Source organism: Colias croceus, chromosome 3 (assembly GCF_905220415.1).
Source record: "Colias croceus chromosome 3, ilColCroc2.1".
NCBI lineage: Eukaryota > Metazoa > Arthropoda > Insecta > Lepidoptera > Pieridae > Colias > Colias croceus.
Window position 1 is genome coordinate 7931617 of NC_059539.1, and position 20701 is coordinate 7952317.

At 34.7% G+C, this 20701-nt stretch overlaps 1 protein-coding gene across 1 annotated transcript in view; it reads right to left on the minus strand.

The window, feature by feature from the left end:
- Positions 1–20701, minus strand: part of LOC123705849 (E3 ubiquitin-protein ligase mib1) — a 118523-nt gene that overhangs the window by 81297 nt on the left and 16525 nt on the right. The window contains exon 11 of the mRNA XM_045654900.1: positions 3906–4057. Coding sequence (XP_045510856.1) covers positions 3906–4057 — 152 coding nt within the window. The remainder of the gene's footprint in view (positions 1–3905; positions 4058–20701) is intronic.

Sequence of the window (20701 nt, forward strand, 5' to 3'; positions counted from 1 at the left end):
CAAGTATTTTTTATTACTTAGTATACAAAACTTACAGTATTCCCGTGTTGTTTAATTAATTAATATCTCCAACTATTATAATTTAATACATACCTCATAGTTATAACAAAACACGTAAAACAAAAGAGGGTTCTGCGAAAATCATAGATTATTTAGAAACTTTATGTATTTTTGGTAATTCTCTAAGGAGGTCAAATATTAAATATGGGGCAACGGGGGACGAAGGGACCATTGTAGAAATATAAGTCGAGGACAGCACCGTTAATCCGGCACCGCCCAAACAAATTAGTAACAACATTAATATATCCTCTGTATCCTGCAACTTCTCCGCAATAACCAGAATGTATTAGTGTTATTTATCTTAGCTGGAGCGCCAACAAAGTTTTAATTGCAAGCGCCAATACAATTTGCGTACAAATGAATTTATTCGCTGAATTCGTAGTGCATTCGTGTGCGAAGCGCTGGTGGCAATAGTGTTAGGGCGGCGACTGGCGAGCGGCGCCGGATTATCCGCGTGTGCTGCCGCTAATTGCGGCCGGCGGACGGCAATACTGACAACGCTATACATTTTTCATTTACAATACCTACAACAAATTGTCTGTAACACATCACATAATTGAAGGTATGATTTTGTTAATTAATGTTAACGAATTGTATGCAGTTATTTTTTATGACTATTACAAGAAGCACATCCATATTTTTATTTGAGTCAAATTAACATAACTTCATGAAGATCATAAATCTAGTACCAGATCATCATATTGAAAGCAGAAATAAAAAATCCTATGAGTTCCGTTACACGATATTACTTAAAAACATTAAATGCTTACCCTGAAGCTTTCAAGCGTAATAACTTGCGTAGTAAATAGTCCACATTGACGTTTAATGTTACAAATGGAATATCTATAAGGTCGGCATGGTTGGCAATGCAGTCTGGGGATTACAATTCTCGTTCAGATAGTCGGATACCATCGCACTTTGCTCCATTCGCTGCAATTAACGCCGCACAATGACCACATAAATCTCCCCTGAATGCTGCGCTCATTCTATTCTCGACTGTGCAGAGATCGAAGGTTTGTTTAGCGCCGTACGTGTGGTCAATGCAGATAGCGGCCGTAGAAGGAAACAATCGATTATACCCTCGAAAGAAAATAGACATAGATAGGCTATTAACGGCAAACAATAAACACGGCGCTGATGGAATGAATTATATGGGCCCACTAAACTGGCTGCGTAGATAGAGGGCGCCCGTTCTTGCCTGTACGTCTCGAGCCGAAGAACAAACAAACCACGAGCGGAGATTACGCTCCGAATAAATCAATGTTACGACGCGTTAAAATATTTAAGCTCACGATTAATGCTGAGCGCGAATATTCGTCTTATCGAAACGAACCGCGCTCGTCGCAGCTGTTCGGGCTTCCAATGATTGTCGGATTGTAAAACATATTAATCACTGCAATCTGTGAAACACTATTTTATGCTTCGAAATAATAAAGGTTTCCATGTTAAATAATTTGTTGTATTTTTAGAGTTCCGCTGTGAAAGGTAAAATGTATCGGTATTTTTATTGAATCGGTTTGTCAATGGTATTTTTAAGCAATAGAGTACTATAGAAGATTACCGAAAAAAACAGAAATTCAATCAAATATTACATCTTCATTCCTCTTTTATTATGACGGGTAATTTAAAAAAATTGATACAGTTTTAATTTAACAAGGAAATAAAGAATAAGAATCGTAAAATCAGTTTCACAGACGGAGAATTAACTGAAAACGTTGCAATGTGTATTACGTCCCATTAAAAGATAAAATTAACGAATTGTAATTAAGTAATCGAGTATTAAAATGATAATATCTTCGGAAAACTCTTATTTATCTTAATAAATTGCACAGGATTTTTATTAAAAGTTTCCGTAGTGAGAGGTACAATATCGATATAGCGCTATACTGGCGGAAGTAATAAAATAAAACGATTTTACATCTCGGGAGGGAAACGAACGTTTTTGTAGAATGGGAAAAGTCGCGAGCGACTTCTCATTTCGCGATAAAATCGGGGACGTTTTACGACAATCTCCTATTCGATTCGCATTAAGCAACAATCTTAAAAAAACTTCGGTGATCTATACTGTTTACCTGCGTTTTATTAGTAGAATCAAATGTTTCCGAGTCGTATATGTCAAGATATTTTATTGCCATATACAAATACCTATCTTGTAAAAGCTCTCTTTGGCTTCAATCATGAGAAATTAATATGAATTGAAATTAATGAAAGATCGAAATATATCCATGGCCTGTATAAAATAAGCCACGCGTGTCCGTTCCATAAATAGAAAATATATTCACCTATACGTAAAAATAAAATCATATCTAGTTCAATGCGCAAGACGCCCAAATATGGAAATATTAAGGAGACGGCTAAAATTCACGTTCCCAGAATTCATGCAAACCATTATTACTTTTATTATAAAAGGTGTATTAAATTCGATATTGATAAGTAAGAGGGAGGCATAATTCATAGTTGGGACATTTCGATAGCTGCGGGTATGAAAAAGGGATACGTTCAGATTGGAAGAGACCGCGAGTGCGTGCCATGTTTCAATGTAATGAACTGGTCACGTAGCTCATTTTGTATTATTTCCCTAGGACGCGTCCCGTGACTGGAATATTATAGCGTTCGGTCGCAAGCTCCTCGGATCCAGCGCTGCCTCGGACCCTCAACAAATAAACCGCTTCACGCACGATTCTCCAGCGGTGATTCATTATTCTGCGTTACTTTTGCTTACTGATTCATAAAATACGCTTACCCAGCTTTGTATAGCAATAATATCAAAAGGTCGATTTTACTGGACAGTCATTTATTACGATTACTCAGTTTTTCTTTTGAGACTATGGAATTCATCAATACTGTCTATTTAATGAGAAAAGAAACATAATTGATTGATATCTTTTGTTTTTTTAAATCGAAATTAATTATGTTTACATGAATAAAACAGTTTTTAGTTTGAGTGTAAGTCGAAGAAACAATTGAGTGGGTGTAAACGTGGTTTAAGTGAACAACTATTTAAAACAACTAGTTAAAATTGATAAAGAGATGTAAAGATTTCGTAGCATGCCTACGTATAACAACATAAAGATGTTTTAGATTGTAGATTGGTGGGCATAACTGTGACATACAATTATAACAATCATAAACGGATTAGAATCGCATATATTAGCAGTGCAAAATCATATAAATACATGAATAATGTAGATATGCGTAGGGCCGCAATAAAGAGGCCTCGGACAGCAACCGTTGTGCGCGTACGAGTTTATGATCGGGCTAGCTCGGTCATAACCACCCGTTCCCGCGATAAATTCCTACATAGATCCGCAGATCCCTTCAAATTATTTAAATTTATTTAACGATATACGAATCCAGATTTCGACTTTTTGCCTTCGTATTTTATTACAAGCAACGAATAAAACCTAAAAGTATCAACCGAGCAATGGATAATAGAAACGACGAAGAGACTGGTATTTCTTGGGTTCGTACCAAGAAATGTGGCTTAATAGTTAATGTATTCCATGCAAACTGTCGAGTAAATCATTATACTTAATTTAAAATGGATAATATTGTAGAAGTTATGTAAATTTGAAACTGTTAACGGTGGAAAGATTGACCATACATTGTAAAAGATCGATCTTAATATGTTTCCATGTCATAGAAAGACCTGAAATTCAGATCTTTACCTTCACCTTTATCTTTACTACCTAATTATTTTGAAATCTCAATGATGGTAAGAGTTAATAGCTAAAGAAAGACGTTTTGTATCGTGAATTGCCTTGCATATTGCGTTAAATCATTCCGCAATAATTATTGAAATACCTCGTAAAAATATGTTCTCTATACTGTTAACATTATATTACCTTGGATTTCCCCGAAGTGCGGCATGATGCAGAGCGTTGAAGCCGTTACTGTTAGTGAGTGTCATGTCCGCTCCGTGGTCCAACAGCAAAGTCAATATGTCGTCCCGTTTCTTTGAAATTGCATCGTGCAATGGTGTATCGCCGTCGGAATCCTGAATGGAATAAAAAATAAATTGAAATTTGACGATTTAAAGTTCAAAAATACATGTTTCTACAAAAAAAAAAAAAAGATATTTTAACTTAAACATAATTTTATAAGATAAAGAAAATGAAAGTTTCGTAGCAGATGTGTTGAAAACATAAGGCTACTAAATTATACAACGACACTCGTCTGCAATATCGCGACAATTTTCTAAAACATCAAACCGCTCGAGTGAATAATTGAGGTAACGGAGAAGGCGTTTAGGGCGTGGATTATGTAGAGTTGCATAATTTAAAAGCATTTCCACTTTCTGAAACGGGCAGCGTAAGAATCGTAAGAAACCCAACAAAATCAGGAATAGTGTCGAATTCAGTGTTGTAAGACGAGCAACACAAAAAGCGCGGCTACCGCGTCATTATCATAATCACCGTCGCTACGTGGCGCTACGGCGCCGCCCGAGCCGTTTCGCTTTGTGAGCGAACATTAAGAGAACTGAGCCGTGCTGCTCTGTCATTTTACAATTAATTTGGGAGCCACGAGATAAGTGATTTTCATTAGCTAATAACTGTTCATTTTATTGATTCACAATTTATTGGAATCTTTATTTAAAACATCAATAAATAAATTTAAGAACGTCAGTCTGCAGATGTAGCGAACGTTATTGCTGCATCTGTTCAATTTATTTTGCTGATAAAACTATAAATTCAATTTGATGCCAGCGAGAAACTGAAATTTAACGAACTTTATGCAATTTAGCTTTAACTAGACAGAATGTGGTATCGACAACTCGACACCGAGTCCAGCTATTAGGCAGTAATTCAGTGGAAGCTCAACCACAGCGTCAGAGTAATTCCGTACAGAATAGCAGCATTAAATATTAATCCCCTTGGCGTATAGATGACCATTACAGCATGTAATTCATGTCGTCCGAGCCATATAATTATATGCTTAACAAGCACATAGTAATTATTTAAATGCTTATATAAATTAGTTTCCTAATGAGGTTATCAGTACGATAATAATCGATTCACCACTGATTACAACGATGTTTATTATCAGATACGCACATACAGTAGCTATTACGTGCAAATGCGGTCAGTTCAATAAGGTTTTATGTAGTTTTATTTCATAGAAATGTTGATATTAAAAGTATTACATTTGCGGTTTTGATAGACGGGTTAATCGAATAGCAGAAGAAATATGTGTCAGAAAAGAAATGTGATTTACGCGGCAATATCCGCAGGTGCACGTGAGTTGCAACCTACTAGCGTTGGCGACATATTTTACCTACATACGCGAATTTCACAATATAATACCCGTCGTTTATTACATTTTTTTAGTTTTTTTTTTTATAATTGTATATAATACCTACTTCAATATAAGCATAAACTGAATTCACAGAAAAAGTGATAAGTATTCTCAAAGAAAATGCGGATACTCCACCTATTTGCACACCCAATCAATGGGTAGAATGTATTAGCCACATAATATTGTAATGATAACATCTATAATTTGTAACTACATTCTTGCCAATAAATATAATTTGAATTTGAATATAATTTTACAAATAATACAATATTTTAAAAGCAAGTCGTAATTTTACACCGGTAGTAATTTAGTTTAATCTCCATAAAATAAACCACGAGTGAGACAAAAACGTAACTAAAACAAACAAAGATAAGAACAATGGGTTGGAAAGGCAACCCCAAATCTTGAAAAGAAATCCGGAAGGTTAGTGATCATATCGCGTAGATGGCTTGCGAGATTCCGTAGCTGCGGACCCACCTCTTAACTCTAATTAAAACATTGCATTAATAAAGCTCTGAATTAAAATTTTATCTCACACCAGGCTCTTTATTAACTAAACATTGATAAAATACTGATATTAAATACTATCATGCAGCATTTCATTTACAATAATTTTCATAACGTAAATAGCTCTGAGGCTCTCCCGAAATTTTGAATATTTTCTATGGATTTTTATTGGGTTTAAAATATTGACGCTTCATCAGAAAAACAGATTGTTATTACTTACTTTACAAAAACGGCTTCATTGGCCCGTATTTACATAAATAAAAAAAACTAAAAATGGAACATGATTCAACCAAAAGTTATAATTTGTGTTAATTTTTAATTAACAGGCGTTATTTCAATAGGGCATTGTCCTCTAAACCAAAGCAACCGCACCCAGTACAATAATCGGTATCAAATAAATAGCACGCCCGATCGCAGTAGGGCAGAGCTCCATCACTGACGAGGCAGAAAGAAAACAACTAATTGTTTAATTCCAAGCCATTTAGTCTAGTATTACGGGAGGATTATTCACGGACCATATAGCCCGCCATCAGAGCGTTGCCGCACCATCACGGATCGCGCTGACTTACGATGAAGGCCATAAGACCATTTCGTGATATTTATGCGATATTTATACAAATATCTGATTATAATGATGTGATTTTCATTTTTAAAGCTATGTTTATTAAAAAAATCAAAACTATTTAACATTACATAGCATCATAGTAATAATCGTTCTATCCTCAGTTATAGCATAGCTTATGCATATTTTATGGACATAGGGTAGTTATAAACAAAGCGATTAACACATCTCTGAAATATTTCGTTAACGATATCACCTATGTACACCTTTGCGTAATTTACGAAATAATTTTTGTGAGATACGGAACCAAATTAATAACGTCGAGCCTACGTGTGATTTTACGACCAAAACGAAGATTAAGAAAACAATAGCATAACGCAAAAATAAATTCAAACCGGCATAACATGGACGCTCGCCAAATAGGGTCGGTCCGGGGTATTTTAAAATTTATGGAAATTCAACAAGAGATAAAATATTTATTTACCGTTCGGGTCCAGCGTGCGAGTAATTAACTAACCGAATTAATTTGCCAATCCATATCGATAGCGCGTATCGATTGGCACAACGAGTTAAGTAGTGCGGCCGGTGTACTAACAGCGTGCACCCTCATCAGCCGCCTTGATTGATTGTGCGGAATTAAGCCCCCACGCTCCGCATCTCTATACATTCAACTATATCTTGAGTATTTACTAACATTCAATCATTTTAATCATACTAAAATCATTAGTACAAAGACAAACACGTTCTTTCATAAATACTCGTATCTATTACTCAGATCCAATATTTCAACTAAGCAATTCCTTGTTATTTCAGTGGAGCGCAATGACGGCGAGCGCTTTGCTTTAGGTATTGGAAAACTGTAATGTACTATGTGCGATTTAACACTGAATGTCGCCCCAGCTCTGTGGTCCGCATTGTCGCTGTGTTACGTATTTAAATGAATTTGTCTTTAAGCCCGATAGTATTTCTACAAGGCATTATGGAAATACAATAAGTAATAAGAAAATAGCATGAAGCAATGTTGCTACTGTTTTTATCTCGAACTTACTGTTTTACAATGCTTTACCTGGATTATAAGCCTTGGGCAAAACTAAAAAAATGCCTAGAATGTCACTCAGAAGCAATTTTATCGGTATAGATTTAACGGTGATAGAGTTGAGTATTATTAATTGATTTATCCTTTTAATAATATTAACGACATTTATTTTGAAAGATGTTATTATCGTACCTTCTTTCTTCTATAATTAACTTCGTATAAAATCGTATACACATAATCGTTTGCAATTAAATTCGCAGACTGCAAATCGAATGCTTAAATCAAAAAATCCAGTCCAAGTTTTCAAAGTTGGAATTAAAGAAGATTCAAACTTCAACTGCAGACACGCTAATTCATAATAGGAAACTTGGGAACTATAATTTCCAAGCTAAATACCAACGAGACATCGTCTAGCTGCAATGGATATCGGTAATTATATATATATTCTCCAGTAATCCATGGTCTAAAGCATGTTGTTTAGCGGTGCTGTGAGCGGCGGGTATTTGTTATCGTTAGCGCTAATCCAATCACTTGTAACTATTAGCGTTATACATCGCGCGGCTTATAATGTAATGAAAAGGAGACGTGTCGCTTGCCAGTCTTATGTAAGGTTTATATAGTTTATACGCTATTCGTCATGTTATTTAGTAACGAGCTTAAGAAATAATTGTGTTTTTAAAATAGTTTCACGCAACATCATCATTGTTAGTAGAGTTTTTAACGAAATTAGTCGCACAAATAGGAATGTTAATAAACCCTATCTTAAGTTACGGTCAGAGTCTGTTCATATTTATATGACTAAGCTATCAGTAGAAACATAAATAATATTGTTAATCTAAAAATACAATTTGAATTTGCAGTAATTGACCTAAACGATATTATAAAAACAACCTTCTATACTTCAGTCATGACAAATAATATTGTATTCTATTCACAATCAAAACGTTGTATTTCAACAAATCATCAATTACCATGCAACGTTATCTATTGTAGTCGTTTAACCGAAAATAGACAGCTGAAAACACATGCCAAATGCAATAACCGGGCACCTAATATATTTGGGTCCTCTATTCCAATAACAATCCGCGAAGTTTGGAAATGTTCGGAAATGGAAGTATTTATTAGGTGAATATAGCATTGTGAGTTTGCTGAGATTACGTACAAACGTAGGGACTTTTACAACTGTTACCGAAGCCTACCCCACCGACCGGTGTAAATAATGAATTTGTTACAATAGCCACTACATATATGGATACATTTTTCAAATATATCAGATTCAATCATTTCACATTTTCTTTTTGTTGTTATATTTATGTTCCATATTCTCGAACTGAGTAGAGTTTGTAATAAAAGTAAATTATTTGTATATACTGTAAGGAAAAATCATCAAATATCGTATTTTTATTTATTTATTTTAGATGATACATCCATATTATTGTTAGTAATGGCCTTAAAAATATGTAAGTATAAAAAAATTATACAACTAATAAACATTATAAAATCAATTCAATTATAAGATTAATTTACAATATCAATTATTATTTTTATTCAAAATCTGCTTGAGTTTTTATTTTATTTTTTATTTTTTAGATTATACAATCAAGTGGTACATCCATACGAGTAAGAATTTCTGGAAATTGCTTAGATGACAGCTATCGTTCCACCTTAGCAAAAGGCCTGGGTAATAAAATATAAGAGGCGAGTGGCGATGAAAGGAAACATAAAATTTCAGGTGACGTCGGCCTTTCCATAAATTTATCGACAGGTCGTGGTAACAGGCTATAAGAAAATATTTATGAAGTGAAACAGAGCGGCAAACTTTCATTAGTTAATTGTACTAATCTTGGCAGCTGTGTTGTGTAAATTCGATAAAATGAACGAAAAAATTGTGTCAGTAAATCAGTAGCAGTAATTTTTCAATCAACACAAATGAAATCTGAACGGAAGCACGAATGATTTAGTTTTTCAATTTGGATACGAAATCGATTTTTAGCCGGCTTCGATAAAAAATCAAAGGGCCATTTATTGGAGCCATAATAGTTTTTTCATATTATGTCGTCGTCGACACAAGTGAAAAGCTCGTTGTTCGGTGTGACGGTCTCCTCAATGGCAGTGCGCCGTTCCATTGATCAAAGCGAGCGAGCCTTGACGGATATTGGCGGAAATGGAAAAACAAAAGATTTCGCTGACGACGATGCGATGGAGAGCGTTCCATATACAAACGACCAAATCGAACGAACGCAAAATCATTACATGTGAATGTTTTAACGCTGCTGTTGCGGGTGACTGTGAACGTGGAAAACTATCTGTTATTCCATTTTTAAGGTAATTTTACAAGGGACATACGTTTTAAATATATTAAAAAGTATCATGAGCCTTAGAAAGCATTTCTATTTTACATATTATACATTACTTTCTTCTGTGTTAAGTTTATATTATTTTATTTTTGGTATTGTCAGGGTCATCAAGAATACAATTTATTAAGCATTTACACTTAGGTTATAAAATAGAGATATTTTTATTATTTTTAGATACCGCAATAAACAAATTAAAGAAAATAAATGGGATTTCAAATACAAAAAGTAATAAATTTATTTTAAGAGAGACAAATCAGGATTTGTTATATGGCGAATCGGAACTGTGGCAAGCTGGGATTAATTCATTAATTTATAGTTCAAACGTATATGTGCGCTCGGTGCGATCAATATAGTCATTAACATGGATGATTGAATATTGTTATATCCTTTAAATGATATAAACAAATGGATAATCCTTTAGAAATTTTAAGAATACGGCTATAAGACAGTTTAAAGCATGTGTATATGCTTTGACGTATAGAAGGTTTAATTTGCAGTAAACATTGAGAATGAAATGAGGCTGAGCGTCAGACTAGTATCCTATGCGTAGTGTTTAACAGAGCTATCTCCGACCGAATTGGCACGTTTAATTGAACGCCTGTTTCAGCCATTAGTGTACGGGACAACAGTTATTAGGTGGATCGTACGCTTGCACAAATCGCGCCTAGTTTACGTTCTGAAACACCGATTAACATTATCGTGCTTATTTACTTTGATAATATAAAAGCAAAAATGTACAGTAAAAAAGATGCACGAAAAGTATAATGACGTTTGTCAGTTGAACCTTTGCAAAGACGGAAAATTTTATTTCCCCAAAAAATATAAAATAAAAATTCTTCTTCTGTATGACACGGCTAATAAATCGCATAATGGTGTCGTAAAATTTCGGTTGTATTATCTTGGGAAAAGCTGGCTATTTTACATTCACCTGCGAGGTATCTCCCGCATCCAATTTATGTTAGTGGGTACAAAACGAAAGCTGACAAATGTGAAAATAAAATGAAACGTTTTATCTACACGGCTGAGGAGTCAGTATCCAAGCTGGCAGAACGAGAGAACGTTTAAGAGTCGTAACACGGACGCCCCGGAGACGAATAATCTGCTTGACCGTAAACGAAAAAAATATATAAAACATATTTTTTCCTGTTGCTGCTGTTACATAAATAAACATAAGGTGTATAAATTGGGATTTCGTTACATAAAGAACAATTGCTACCGATATTGAATAATGTGTGTTACAAAAGTAGATTGTATATTACTTTAAATACTTTTTCAACTACATAAGCCAGATAACATATCTGGTTTATTTCCAAAACACACACACGTGTGCAATACGAAATACACTAATGTGTAACAATTTGTAACAGAAAGGTCTTTAAAACGTCTTGGACCTTTCAAGCGCCCGCAATGTTCTTACTTAGATACAGTACCGGCACCGTAGCGGACAAACTAAGTGGAACTTTCCCTGAGCCGGCGTGTACAAAAAGAATTTTTAAAAGGGTTCTTCACGGTGCAATTCAACAAATACTTAGGATACTCTCTATAAATCTCGAACGTTTCCTTTTAATCCCGCGAATTTCCGAATAAATTCCAAACTTTGCAATAAAGAACAATAATGTTGTAATTGATAAAACTTATTTAATTACAACGTACACAACGTTGAGCAACGCGGTAATAATAAACTTAAAATTAACAAGGGTTGTGTAATGAGAAGTAATGAGCGGCATTAAATACAGGTGTGCGAACGAACACATAGCACATACGTAAAATATTACTCCACCAAGTCCTGATAACCACGCAAGCCGCCTATCGTAAAACTGCCTCTGTATTTATCTCTGCCTCAAATTTATCTTTTACAAAGTTTCAAACGTTAGATAACGTGTTTCTGAACTCCCCCACGAACTCGGCATAATACTTACGTTAATATCTATTATGATATCATAGAGCCGCTAGCTACAAACATAATTTTTAAGGACTGTTTGAAAATTACTTTAAGAAGCGATAAAACTAAACGCAGTGATCATTTATCTTATGGCTTATGATTAACAATAAACCGCCGAATATTTCCTGAATAACAATTAAAAGATAAGAAGATATTTGATTGTGAAACGTTTGAACAAATGCGCACTTAAGGAAAGACGGCAGCAAATCTAGAGATCTGATCGTATATTAAAAAATTCTAGAACAATCCTCTGTTAACAAGGCTCCGATCTTAATTTGCATATTCTGAGAATAAAGTCGTCTTTTTTATCTGCATTAATTTACTGTAATAATACAAAAGTGCTTTAGCGCCCGGTGAGCTATTTCCCATGGTCCCAGAGTAATTACACGGGGCGGCTCACAAAGGCTGAAGAGCGGGCGTCGGGAGCGCGAGCGTCAGAGCCGCGTGACCGCCAGTAATGCATTACAAGCTCTTGCTCTCTACATATATTATACCTCCTATTATGAATAAACATCGACTCTTAGTACGAACCATTTATGTAAAAGTCAAATACCTTAGTATTAGATTAAGGAGATACACAGTACTGAGCCAACAAAATGTGGCATTAAATTAGGATATAATATGTACTTAATCGATCGATAATATTTTGTGTACGTGTGTGACAGTCATGTTATGACTGTCTTAAGTATTTTAAATACCTTTACCCGTTTGTATTGACAATATGCGTACTAACGATAGGTATGTGGTAGAGAGGAGGTGCACATAAGAATCTTATGTAGGGAACAACCGGCGGTGTAGTCTAATGAAGCCGTAACGGAACTGTATAGGCAAACTGACAGTGGCGCAGCTGTTTCTGTTATTATCATGATCAGCATAAGGGACATTACAGAACACATTCCTTTAAATTACACAGACTCTCTATTAAGAAATTTTAGACTTAACCCTTGCTAGTGTTTATCCTTAAATTAAGCTGAAAATAATGTAAATTTCATAGAATGCAAATTTAATTACACTCAAATTTACATTGTATAAATTACTTATATTACTTTTTTGTAACTCATTACTAGAATTTTCAACAAAATGCAAACTTTAAATCTTGCAGAGAATATATTATAACGTATTCAAAATATTGTATGTAGAAATTTATGATCAACACGACATATAAACTATTTAATTTTGGCTTAATATTACAATATTGTACATAATATTGTACATAATACAAGTTTTAACGCTCGCGCTATTCACTAAAATATTATCGGATGTTCGTAACTATAGTTTTGGAAGCGGGATTATGATGCAATTGGGAGTTACTATAAAGCAAATTCAGATCACGGCGTCGCCGGCGGTGTTAAGCAGCGAACGAGTTCGGTATCTGGTTGATAGCACCCGCGCCGCTCGCCGCTCTGTACTTATAATCTAATATTTGCAATTTACGAGGATCGCGCGAGGTGTCCGCTGGGAACCATTGCGCTGTCATCGACTGAACGTACCTTACTGGCTGCACTTATCCCGCCGTTGATAGCGAGTCTATCGTAGAGCTTTTTACGTCCCTTATGAACGCGTTAGTGTTCTGCTGGGAATATGGTTTATTTGGGATAATGGGCCAATGATCTGGGAAAGAAACCTAAAGGCTTTGGCGAATATTCAAGGGCAAAATTGGTGATGGATGACACGTACTTTATTTAGGTCATTGTTAAATGAAATAGCTGCGATTCAATAAGTCAAATCGTTAAATAATGTTACATAAGATAATATATTTATATAGAGCGAAAAAGCTTTAGCACAAGTTTGGTGCGGATCTCGTCATAGTTAGGTAAATCTCCAATATCCGCAACGATCGGCTTCCGAAACGCCCCATAAATACAGCTCAACAAAAGACATGAATAATAGCACTATATGGATGGCTCGCGAACTAGCGACGTATTTTTTATTTTCCCCTGATTTCGTAGATATGCCATTATTAACGGAATAACATTGTTAGGTAACGAAATAATAATATCTTTTAAAAATTAAGTATAACATATTTTGATGTACTTTTCATATAATTCAGAAACGTTTTTGATCGAAATTACAGCAATAGAATATACAACAGTACGGGGATAATATGATTTTTGAAAAAAAGTTCTTCAACCAATTTAAAAGTTAATCCTGTTCGTTACATATATTTGTATTTTAAGCAGACACCGACTTCGTTGAACTAAATCTAACCAAAAGCTACATTAAAATGATATGTTACATGACGTTTGAGTTCGGCCATTAGAGTTGGCAATCTTTTCACATTACGGACGTTTAATAACATTCAGCCAGGGCTTGGACTCCATTTTGGCAGAAAAGCTCCACGTCTCGTATCGTTACTTTGAGCCCGGGGCGGGGAAACAACTATAAATTACTGAAACGACAACTCGCTCCACGCCAGATAAAGCTACGCCGCAAAACAATACTCCGGGAGACTTTAGGACGAATGTCTCAGTCGTTACGAGGAAGAATCTTTATAGACTGTTTACTTGGAGACGATACGAATCCTCTTTCTTTGTGATATTAATTTAAGGAATTTTACAGCTTTATCTCGAAATACTGTCAAGATAAAAAGTTAGCACATTTAAATGCACAATAAAGATATGAGTTTAATGGGTATTACAATATAATTTATTTTAACTATGATTTTCAGCTTTGATTCTTTATTTAGTACAGGTCTTTGAAATATCTTTCAACATTTTATTATCTGAAATATTTGTTAATATAATTCAAGACAAGAGAAACCTGCTCGATGAATTGCGATGGAATACTGATTCTATTAATAATCATTATAAGGACTAAATGTTTGTCGTTAATAAAGATATTACAAAAATACAATATTTCATTTTAATAAAATAAATACGACTCAATTGTAACTTATGGCTATCTATAATTCAATTCGTTTTCAAAGGCGAATGTTTCTGAACTCCCAATAATTTAATAAAGAAAGTTTATCGAAGTTGGAGGAGCGTGCGTGGCTGGCACGCTTGCCGCAAAAAGCCGAAAACTTCGATTCAATTAAACTGAAAGTTATACGAAGAAGTTTCGAATGCGGCTAGAAGAGTTGATTGAGGTTGTACGCAGAAAGCAGAGCGCCAGCGACGCTGAAGTGCGTGATTCTGCGTTTGAACGATCAAAGCTGCTTGTAGTGCACCAGTCTTAAGATTTAAATCCGAGTAGGGCACACACTTCTATGATTTTATTTTGTTTAATTATCATAGCAAGGTGATTTATTCCTTTTTCATCGGGTTTGAAATATCTGTTCTTGCAATCTTTATGCAGCGGAGTAGCCGTTCTCTACATGTAAATTTACGAATTGAACATATTTACATTTGCTAACCTCAAGCCATTCATCTTCGGTTATTTTTAATTATACGCATGAATTTATAAATGTTAATAGACAGTTCAAACGGACAGATTTTCATGAACAAAAAAGGTGTAGAGTCCGGTGGGACTGCGCTGCGCTGCCTGCGAAAGCCGCTGGTGGGGTGTAAGGGGTGACAAGCATTGTTATGTAAATTGAGGTCGTTATTTCGCTACGAGTGAGGAAAGAGCGCGACAGCAGCCGCCCCACAGAGCCCGCGAGCTTTGCCACCCGTGCACCACAACGCGAAAGACGCTTTGCATAATTGGCAATAGAAGTACCTATATCAGTACAATGAACAGATCCTTGTGAAAAGTATTCGTTGTCAACGTAGCCATCTGTGCTACGCTGATACGAATTTCACAAAAAGGAACTTATTACTGAGCCTACTTTTAAAGCTCAATGTATATTCTAAATAAGTATTAGCCGTGCATAATTAACTTTACTAATTAATATAATAAATGCGAACGAGAGGTAATTTTTAGGCACATAATTTTTATATAATAGACTAAATTTTTGTTTAAAGAGGTAAAACTCGGAAGTTTCTACCGTCATATTCATATTCCTGGCCAAATTATCCAATATAATAAGTTTCAAAAGAGTAGAGACGACTTTTAAAAGGAAAAGTTCTGCAAAAGCACGTAATGGCTCATCCCGCTCACGATTCCTGCCCCTGAGGCGGAACAGGCGGACCGGCAGCGTCAAATAAGTTTCTAATTGCTTATATTACTAAGTTATATTCGCTCTTGAAAGTAATTAAGTCTCAAAGTTAAAACTACAGCCACGTACTTTATGGTTTCCCGTGATTCTCACTTTTCTAAATGTGCTAGCAATTCGTTCTGCAAATTACTTGCCACTAAAATAACTCTCGATATATTCAGTCATTCGTTTTTATTATTTTATCAAAGCGAGTAGATATAAACCGAGCGACGCGCAAGCAAATAATTTTGGCAGAAGCATTATGAAACTGAATAAAATACTAAGACAGGCAGACGCTTAAATTCAGGAGATATGAAGGAACTGTGTATGGCATTCTTGTTTTCAAGACGGCAATAATGCGGTGGATATGGAGCGTGTTTCTGGCGCTACAGCGGCAGTAAATTAAGTAGCACGGAGAAACAGCTACTTTGGTGAAAATGTTTGATCATTTTCTGGAACGTATCATCGTATGAAATTGGTGTAGTAGTAAAAAATAAAAGGCAAACTAATATAAAAACAGAACATTACAGCCACTTTATGCTAAAAACTTGAAAACTCTCGTAAAAATGAGAAGTATAAAAATTCCAGTAAACCATGGATAATTCCGAAAAAGCATTTCTCGAGGGAAAATAAAGAAGGCCACCTTAAATTTAGTATATCGGTCTGCGAGTGTTTACGAGCCAGGCCCCTGAAATAAACAAACCGACGGCTTTGGTGGAGCACAAAGGCCAGGTTCCGGAAAATGGGCGCCTATTCTCATTCTACGTTTCGTCATGACTTGAAATTAAATGAAAACCACTTTAGCACGCCGTAAGGAAAAGCTTTACGAAACAAATCAAAATATTCATTCTACTTAGATTATTAAATGTAAACTATTGTATTTGAATTCAAAGAATTTATATTAGTCGATATCAAAGCATTTTCACTGTTATTTTAATTATAGGTAATTTGTATTGTATTGATACATTCTTAACAAAAAAATGTAGAACTATGACATTATGAAAAAATCACTGTGTGATAGTATAACGATTATGTTTTACTGAAAGAATGAAAAACAAATGGGCTTGCCTAATTATAGAATTTAGTAAAATAATAAGAATGAAAAATATTATTGTAATGTATATTGAAATCAAAGAGAAAGGGATTATGTGGTGGTTACTACAGATAAATGAACGCGTAGGGATAAAACAAGCAAAAGGGCGGACATGAATTAAAACATTAACAATAGGTAATTTTCGTTCGGTTAACGAGCGGCGAGCGCCATTGTCACACTCCTACCAAAGTCGATTATAATATTGTATAATACCCTCCAGCATATATGACCCAACTAGCTTCCGCCCGCGACTCCGTCCGCGCGGATGTCGGTCTTCGCGTGGATGGTTTATTTCTCCATTTTGAGTAACTCTGACAATTAAACATCTTATAAATATCTATTGGACCCAAATACGGCTAGGCCTATAATAATACGCAACGTGTGTTCGCGGTTCTACAGAACAACGTCTATAAAACTGAAAAGTTAAGATTAATTTTTTTCTACGTATTTTTCCAGGATAAAAAGTATCCTATTTTACGCCCAGGATAATAAGGTATAATTATACCAAGTTTCATCGAAATCGAACCGTTAGTTTTCACGTGATGCCTTCACATACAGACAGACGGACAGACAGACAAAAAATTTTTTAATCACATATTTGGGTTTGGTATCGATCCAGTAACACCCCCTGGTATTTATTTTTTCAATATTTTCAATGTACAGAATTGACCCTTCTACAGATTTATTATATGTATAGATATAATATATGGACTATTTTATATTTGTTCTAAATACAGCGTAGGAACATTGTGTTTGTACAATAATAGTGTCTTGATCTTATATTTCAATGATTAATAGTATGAATTGCTTTTAATTAATAAACCTGATTCGCGGCATAAACGAAGTGCTTATAAGGCGATATCATTTTATTTCAGGGTGATTAATTCAGTCTTCTCAATAATACTCACAGAAATCAGTAGACAAAGAACATATTCATGAAAGACGTATACCCCGGAGACGCTAATGAGAGAGCATAAAGCGTGACGTCGTAAAAGCATCGCATTAAGCGCTCTCTGCCAGAAGCTGCCCGTAATCTATTCGGAGCTATTTTAATTAGCATCGTAGTATAATAAAGCGAGGGTGAAGTTTTTGTGGCGTCTCGGACGATGTTTCCCGAGTCGCGCAGCCCGGCTGACGCCAAGCAGGCCCGCCAGGGAACTCCAGCCTGGGAATACTTATAACAACTTCTCGCTCTGTAAACTTATCGAGTTCCCTGCTCAAACTCGTGCTAATAATAAATGTTGCCCGATGAGTCGGTTATTTGCTGGCGGTACATACACGAGCTCAACTTAATATCAAACTAGTGAACGTGGTTATTCTTCAAGTTATAACTTGACGTAATGTTATAACGTAATACTAAATTTAGGATGATTTATTATGTACAATAATTATTTTTAAGAGAGGCGTATTGAATAATTTTATAAGTTATAAGAGCAAGTTTTATTTCAAAGCATTAAAGCTAGTTACAAAAACAAATTGCTTTATTCAGAGGTGGCGTACAGCAAAATATTTTTCCGTAGCGCCGTGTGGTTAGGCTAGTAGTAAAATAGGAGCTATCTCGGTACACTAAATCTGCCTGAACGTGATAGCCCCACAATCGTTTTCGCGGCGGCTCTTGTTTCACGCACCGCCTACGCCTGAAGCACCACAACAATATTCCCCTCATTCGAAATATTTTAAAAATTGTTCCATGTTTTTATTAGCCTTTACGGAATTTATTTTTTCGATGTTAAAATCATTATTCAATGCGATTAAAAAAATTCGGAGAATCTGTTTGTGTCTTTACTCTTTAGTCAAAATATAATAATATTCGATTGATGAAATAGCAATCCATATTTTTTACCTTATAATGCACTGTAGTATATACTTAAATCAATTTCTAAACAATATTAATTTCTATCCCAAAAAATAAAGAATTTTCAGTGGAAATGCAATATCGCTTGATAGTCGTTTTTATAGATCTAAAATCGACTAGTCTCATTCCGGGTCGAAGGGACAGTTCAGTCGTCGTGTCATTTGATATTAAAAAAGTTTTTTTCTTAAGTACACGCAACGTGCTGTGATTTCGCCGCAATAAAATGAAATACTTTTGCCAATTTTTTTAGACGTTTACTGATTGAAATTATTGGACATTCCTTCTTCACTTTTAATTAAAATACAATATTGAATAACCTTCTACGTCACAAAGATATTAATTAACAATTTGATAATCTCTATTCTACAAGTAAAGAATAATGTTAAGTAAACAGGAAATATTAAAAAAAAATTATAAATAGCATACAAATATGTTCCCAAAATATGTATTTTATTTAATATCAATTTTTAAATCTATGAATTATCAATATCAATTTACAATATATATAAAAAAAAAACTCTTTCTCTTCTTATTGAAAAATTTTACAAGCAGTATTTAGATGTCATTATCTTTATTTTCTTTACGCTCTGGGAACATTGATGTTAAGTACCCAATATAAATCTGAACAAAGCGACATTTGTCCAGCATAAGGCCCGTACAGGTCAGGTGGCACACGGTAAAAGCGTTGAAAGCATACATAAATTTACACGGTGCGAACTCTATATGAGACGCAGGTGTCGTTAAGTACAAAAGCGTAGGCTAAGCCTATAACTAAAGCGTATAAGAGTAAAAGTTAACAACGTTTAGCCTTCAGTTTCCTTGAAATATATTTCCTGCAATTTATAAATTATTTCATGAAATAAAGGAGCTTATCGTTTTCCATACTACGTCTCAAAGATTTTGCCGTTCAGATAGCGATATAACCATTATATTTGTTCAATACGATTTACGATATTTTACCCTTACGGAAGCAATAACGATAATCATAACCATTACTAAGGATACTGGAGATAATTTTCTTAATACACAGAAACTGCTTTTTCCTCTTTGCTCATTCTCCTTTTTTATTTAAACGGAGAAAATTTTAACGTTGGATATTTAATTGTAAAAAGGTACAATTAGCGAAACGAGTTTTAAAATTGTAATGAATATTTAATAAGAAAAAATATATTTTATTTATTATTGAATTCTTAAATAACTTTTTTAATCAGTTGAGAGACCTTATTTTATTTTTCATTTTATTTTATTTATACGAGTGTATATAAATAGAAATTTATTGATGTAAATTAAAATAAATGGATTCAGTCCAAATTGCAATCACATAAGATACGTGTTAATCGTTTGTATATGTATATATGTAATTGTTTGTAACACCATTTTGTGAGACGATGATAACCTTGTGCGCAAAATTTAAAACGAACATGTCCGACAATAACTAAATCAAATATCAAGGAAGCAGCGTGTGTACTGGCGAAGACAGACCTCGCTAACGAAGTAAACAATAAACGGCGACATTTCGAGTCGGGATAACACCGGGACAAAGACAAAGGGCCGATGAATCTGATTATTTCGTTCCAATGTTTCCTCAATCCCGTATGAAATCTAAACAAACCCCGCGAACCAAAGTTCCTTTGTTAGAACTGGACATATCTGTCAACATGCAGCTCGTATTTTATTACAATATTATTTTCTTCTGTGATGTATGTCGAATGTATTTTCAACGATTATCGAGTAGATGAAAAGGGTTAGATAGACTAAACTCGTGATAGTAATTCAATGCCCTTTGCATAAAGCAATTAAACAAGCCGTTTTTCATGAGCGCGTAAAAACAATAAACTACGTCACTACATGTTAGGTATTTCATTTACAGTGGTAAACGGTACGGAACATAAATTATTTGTACGATGTGAGTGTAA